Here is a 6,485-nt window from a genome sequence, read left to right as displayed (position 1 = left end):
TTTCTGCGTTGCATTTCTTCTCCAACTGTCTGTAGTGAAGTGAAGACCCAGTTTGTCATCCAATGGCGTTAGAGGGCAAAACGGCGGTGGTGACTGGTGCAGCGCAGGGGATAGGAAGAAGTATTTCTGAGATACTTCTCAAAAACGGTGCCAAGGTAAAGTTCTACTTGTTCTACTTGCCAGGCGAATTTAATTGCGAATGTGACATTCTGCATGTTGGTCAGGTAAATTCGAGAAGGCTTTTTACCAAAAAAGTGATAAAAGGAGATTATTGATTTATTATCTCAGGTTGCACTGTTGGATGTTGCTGAAGCTACTGGGAACACCTTGAAGAAGTCCCTGGATGGGCAATATGGACCGGAGCGCACACTGTTCATCCCCTGTGACGTTCAATCACAGCAGCAGTTTAAAGGTCAGATTATAGAAACCTACATATATTTCGGCTACGTGTGTGATTCAAAGTAAAACATCAAAGGTCATGACTGGATATGGTAATTTTATTTTGTTTGGTTTCAAACAGCTGCCCTACAGAAAGCTGTAGATACATTTGGACATCTAGATATTCTCTGCAACAACGCGGGCATCGCCAATGAAAATGACTGGGAGAAGGCAGTCTCCATTAATCTGGTAAACCCAAGGAACCTGATATCTAATTTTAAATACGTATCTATACATTTGAAAGAGATGCGTGTCTTCCTGTGGTACGTTTCATGTAGGCCTACCCCTATCCCTAGATGGGCGTTGTGAGAGGATCTTACCTGGCTCTGGAACACATGAACAAACTGAGCGGAGGCCAGGGAGGAGTAATCATCAACATCGCGTCCCTAGCAGGTATAGGCCCACAAACGCCACTGTAAAGTGATCACTAATACCAGTAGAAACAAGACTGTTTTTTTCCCCCAGGTGTGTGTGTGTGTGTGTGGCGTTTAGGTTAAGGGTTTACTCTGTAAACATTCATATATTTATTCATTCTGAATGTAAACATTACCAATCATTCCCATGTCGGCCACACCCCACCCTGATTGTCTGAACACTGCTCTTAGGGCACACTCACACTAGGCCATCTGTACCGTGCCCGAATACGTTTGCCCCCTAAAGTCTGGATCGTTTGGCTAGTGTGAGCACGCCATCCGTTCTCAAGTACAGTTAAATTCCGTGGCCTCAGTACACTTTGTACACCATGGTACAGATGCTAATGAGCCGACACGCGCACACGCACGGATACGCAACCTAGTGAGGCAACCGTACTCAGGCTCAGTTGAGATTGCCTAGTGTGAGCATAGACAATCGTACTGGAGTACGCTACAGGGCAACTTTGCCTAGTGTGAGTTCGAGTTCAGGGACATTACAGGACAGCCCACCCACCCATCTGATAACTTCCAATGGCTTTTCCATTGGTTCTCAAGAGAGAACCAAATCACAAATCTATTTAAACTAGTTGAATGTTTCTGACTACGCATGTATAGGCACTCACACTATGGTAAAATCCCTTGAATTAAAGTGTTCCCCCAATGGCCTGTGTGTGCAGGGCCGTAGCTCTGCTCACAAAGTCTTCATGCACCAAGAGCGCATTAACATCTTGATGCACTCATGTTGGAGATGTTCTCAACTGCTGATTTTTTTATAGGACTATGTTGTATTTGGTTTCCGATTCTATTTTTTGCTCTAAACAAAATTGACCTCTTAGCTGGCTCCGGCATGTGTTAGTGAGATAATGTGACCCACCCCTTGCTATCGAGCTAAAGTTAGTTTCATAATTGATTGGCTATTCATATGATATTTAACCATCAACATTGGGTTGGTTTGACCATTTGAACCAACCTATCACACATGCACTGTAAGACAGACATTTTCCGGATTATACCCGGAGGGGCTGCTGTATGTGCCAACACAAATATCAGAATCCGCCCCTCAGGAGTTCACCGCTCCAGGACCCTAGTGTAAAGTCAGGAAAATGGCGAGCGAGTGTTGTTGACGTTTGTATCATGCTTCCCACTTCCTACTTTTCTCTCCTCTCCTCTATTTTAATTTCCACATTCTGTCTGCTTTTCTGTTGATATCGCGGATACGTCTAAATAAATGCAGTGTTGATATCCCCACAAAAAGAGTCAGCAGAGTTGGAAACCTCACCTGCGATCTACAATGTGTTGTTATCCAAACACTGTGACTACCGCTGCATACTTTCTGCATCCCGTCCTCCTCCTACACGCTCCAACCAGGAGCCAGCAGTCACCTAAAGTATCTCCAACATGTGTGAACACGTCTGATGCAACTAGGGTGCCGTGACGCATGCTCAGGGGTGCCGTGGAATGGTACAAGGCTTGATAATTGAATGACATAAAAAATATATATATATCATAATATAAATAAAAAAATTAATTTCAATAATATTAAATTGCTTTGAAGTGAAAACTGTATATTGTATAATTCTTCGGCTAGCAGTTGTGGAAAAGACAATGAGAAAGACATACATGTCGACGTCACCCCATAACACGGCGACATGTATGTCTTTCTCATTATGTCTTTTCCACAACTGCTAGCCGAAGAATCATACAATATACTGTCAAACTCTTAACATGAAAAATTATATAAAAAATTCACAGACAACATATGTTGACATTCATGGCACAATACAAACGGGACCAGAAAATAATTATTTTCGCTCATTCACTTGCATTAACGATTTTTCAACCTAGGAATAAACTGAGGCAAAGGCTGTCAGTTGAGCAGGACCTCCGTGTTGCACTGTCCACAATCCCTCCTCGCATTAACAAACTCTGCAGTCAGAGACAGGCACATGTGTCCCATTAAATTGATAAATTGTCTGTGGAGACAACAAGTATAACTATATTTTTGTGAACTTTATGTTGAAGGTTTGTTTATGATATTTTTTGTTACTGCCAGCCAATTTCTCAATTATTACCATTGTGGGAGGCCTAAATACGTATTTTGGCTGTGATACAGTTGTGAGAGGGACCAGATGTTTTATGCACTTTAGTTGAAGGCCTATTCCTGATATTTCTGTTCATATTCTGTTCACTATTTTCTCAAAAGTTCTATTAAATTTGTTGAATTGAGTTAAAAAGAAGTTGAATTAAAGAGAGCGGTTCATTAGAATAAAACGAAAATGAGATAAACCTCACCTTCTCATAGTAGTGGCTATAATAAAAGCAGTTATGAACTGTCCATCATATCACAAAGGTTAAATTAAATGGCATGAAGTACAAATATGGCACAAAGGAGGTTGAGAGTAAAAATAAAAAAATAGGGGTGCAGTGGATGGAGAGAAATATGTTTAGGGGTGCCGTGAGCTGAACTAGATGCATATCTAGATGCATGGTTCGTCAGAGAAGGAGAGATATTCAATCCTAATATGTGTTTTTTTTGTGTACCATGCACATGTCCCTTAAATTGTATTCACTCTGCCATGACAATTGCTCTATTGAATCCCTACGTGTGTGTGTGTGTGTGTGTGTGTGTGTGTGTGTGTGTGTGTGTGTGTGTGTGTGTGTGTGTGTGTGTGTGTGTGTGTGTGTGTGTGTGTGTGTGTGTGTCTGTGTGTGTTACAGGACTTGGTCCATTTCCAGGTGCACCCGTGTATACAGCAACCAAACATGGGGTGGTCGGTTTCACAAGAGCCATGGCGGTAAGCAATGTCTAATGGATAGGGAGCTGGGGTTTGAACAAGAGCTTTTCCAACATTGGTGATATTGCAAGCTAAGCGTTAATCCCCTGGCTGGTTTATTGACCTAACTTATTACTTTACTTATATGTCCTCTCTCCTGCCTCTCAAACTTTGGTTTGTTGAATTTAACAGATTTAATTACTGAACAACCTGGCCATGTTTGTGTTGTTCTCTTCGATGTTCCAGGAAACCTCCAAGATGTCAGGCTATGGTGTACGTTTTAACATGATTTGCCCTACCTTCGTCCAAACGGACATCATCAATTCCCTCACTTCCCCGGAAACACTTGGACAATTCTCCCACCTAGTAGATCCGACCAAAAAATTAATGGAACAGCATGGAGTTTTGGAGTGAGTTATTGCCTATTATGAGTCTAAAGTCTAATCCTCTTCAATTGTAAATAGCTTTTGAATGTCATTACATTTACAAATATGTTTTGATGTTCCAGTGTGTCTCAGGTGAGCGAAGGCTTCCTACAGCTGCTGTTGGATGAAACCAAAGATGGCGCAGCTCTCGTTGTGATCAGTAAAGGATCGCAGTACTACACCTTTCCATCATTGGTCTAATGGCAGTTCAGAAAATCGATGACATTTATGAAATCCTGAACGCCATTTAAAGATACGACTTCTAGATACCATAGATTTTTGTAATCTAAAAAAAAAAAAGACCAGCATGCTGCTTTAATGCTCTTGCAATCTCTGTCTTTTATAAGCCGTGTATTTTACTTTTAAGCAATGTCACAGGAGAGGGAGTGCTGATATTCAGTATAACAGCACAAATGGGATATTTAAAGATATATCTGCCAACTCAAAATCTTCAGAACCTGGACTGGGAATAGGCTATTGTTAATGTTTTCCTGCACACTAGCTTGCTACTTTGTGTAGGTCATACCCGCATACCAGCTTTTTTGTATCATCTACATTTGTCTGTATGGTTCCATTTATGGTGAAACCTGTGAAATGGTAATCTGTTGTGATCTTGATGAGTGAACAGCTTGATCAGACGGTATGATTTTTCATGTTATTAATGGTTGTTAGAAACACCTGTAAAGCGGAGTGATACAACTCAGTAGAAGTCCTAGCGCTGTTATTCTTGTATCAGCACTCATGGAAGGCAGTAGTCCTGACTTGCAAATCATTATCGAAAAGACCTTAACTTCACCATATTTGAAACTTTGAAATTATTTTATTTCAAATTATATTTGAAATGTCCAAATAATGTGTTCACTTTGATTTTACAAGATAAAACAATTTATGTCGGGGAATGAAATAACTTATTTGTAAATGATAAACCCGTTTCTCGTTTATCACCAGCAATTGTATCAGGTTTCTCTTGCAATGTTTATCCAAACACATGTATTGTTTTATTGCCTCACATGCTTTGAATAAACATATATAAACATTGTATCTCTCGGCCGTTGTACATTTCTGTTTACCTATAATCAGCTCAGGTTACCTGACCTGCTTCATGTACCATTGTCCTTCAAAATACAATAAACCAGTTTTTCAACCTCATCATCCTGTGTCCTGGTTATGGAGGAGCCTGGTAAAAGTCACCTAGGTGGAGTGTGGCCACCAACATTGCTACGGTATGCTTGTCACAAACGGAAATAAAAATAGACCGATGTCTGTGGGAAAAATATAGTTTGCTTTGCTTTCACACTATGTTTACATAGTCCTTGTGAAGCAACTATAAAGTATATACAACAATTTAAACAAAGAAAGGTCAAGATAACAAACTTGACAAACAAAAATAAATAAACGTCCAAATGTCAGCCCACATGCAAATTAAAGTAACTACAGGTTCCTAATTGGGATTACTGGCTTCCTCCATGTCGGTGACCATTGTCTCAACAAGCCATACCATAGAAGCAGTAGACTGCTGGTGCTGCAGCCTCCTGTGCTGTCTCTCCTCGGCCCTGTGAGGCCCACTTACGCAATTTACGTAAATTTAACTTACGTAATTTACGTAACTTACGCAATTTACGTAAATTTAACCTACGTAAATTGTGTAACTTATGCAATTTACGTAAATTTAACTTACGTAATTTACGTAACTTACACAATTTACGTAAGATACAAGTTACGTAAATTGCGTAACTTACGTAATTTACGTAAATTTAACTTACGTAACTTACGGAATTTTAACTTACGGAATTTATGTAACTTATGCAATTTACGTAACTTGTAACTTGCGTAATTTACGTAACTTGCGCAATTTATGTAAGTTAAATTTAAATAAATTACGTAAACGTAATTTACGTAAATTTAACTTACGTAACTTACGCAATTTACATAACTTGTAACTTACGCAATTTACATAAGTGTAACCCAGTTCCTGTTAGGGACTCTTATTCTGAAGGGCAGAATAATCGCGGTTTTGACGGGTGTGAAGAGCGCTGAAAATAAAGTGGATCGCCCCCCCGTTCAGTAAATGGAGTTAGTCGTTTCTTTCTTTATATATTACCTCAGTATAAATAACAATAAAACGCTCAGTTACATTGGTGGCAGCGGTGTGATTAGTTCTGTTCGGACGCCCATCGAAAATAACAAATGGATGAAACTGTTGGGAAAAAGTGGTGAAAAGTTGAGTTAAGTAATAAATCACTTCTAGCGCGTTTAGTTTAGCTGTACACAGTTTAGCTAGTACACGAGAGAACTACATAAATGAAATAAAAGAAGCAAAATGTGGAAGTTTAACGAGGACCTGTTGGACTACAGGCAGCGCTGCAGGGAAAGACAGTTCTCCAGCAACGTAAAGATTGAACTTCCACCGCCCTTTGCGGGAGAGGAAAAGCAAA

At 40.0% G+C, this 6,485-nt stretch overlaps 1 protein-coding gene across 1 annotated transcript; it reads left to right on the top strand.

The window, feature by feature from the left end:
* LOC311354290 (15-hydroxyprostaglandin dehydrogenase [NAD(+)]-like) lies at nt 1-5,089 on the top strand. The gene is made up of 7 exons (XM_084474105.1): nt 1-155; nt 289-412; nt 521-627; nt 735-831; nt 3,570-3,646; nt 3,872-4,035; nt 4,134-5,089. The coding sequence occupies exons 1-7, from the start codon at nt 63-65 to the stop codon at nt 4,249-4,251; spliced, it is 780 nt and encodes a 259-aa protein (XP_084330231.1). The 5' UTR covers nt 1-62; the 3' UTR covers nt 4,252-5,089.
* The last annotated feature ends 1,396 nt before the right edge of the window (nt 5,090-6,485 follow it).

The sequence above is a fragment of the Micromesistius poutassou genome (assembly GCF_964030765.1).
Source record: "Micromesistius poutassou genome assembly, chromosome: 10".
Classification (NCBI taxonomy): domain Eukaryota; kingdom Metazoa; phylum Chordata; class Actinopteri; order Gadiformes; family Gadidae; genus Micromesistius; species Micromesistius poutassou.
This window is presented reverse-complemented; position numbering and strand designations above follow the sequence as displayed.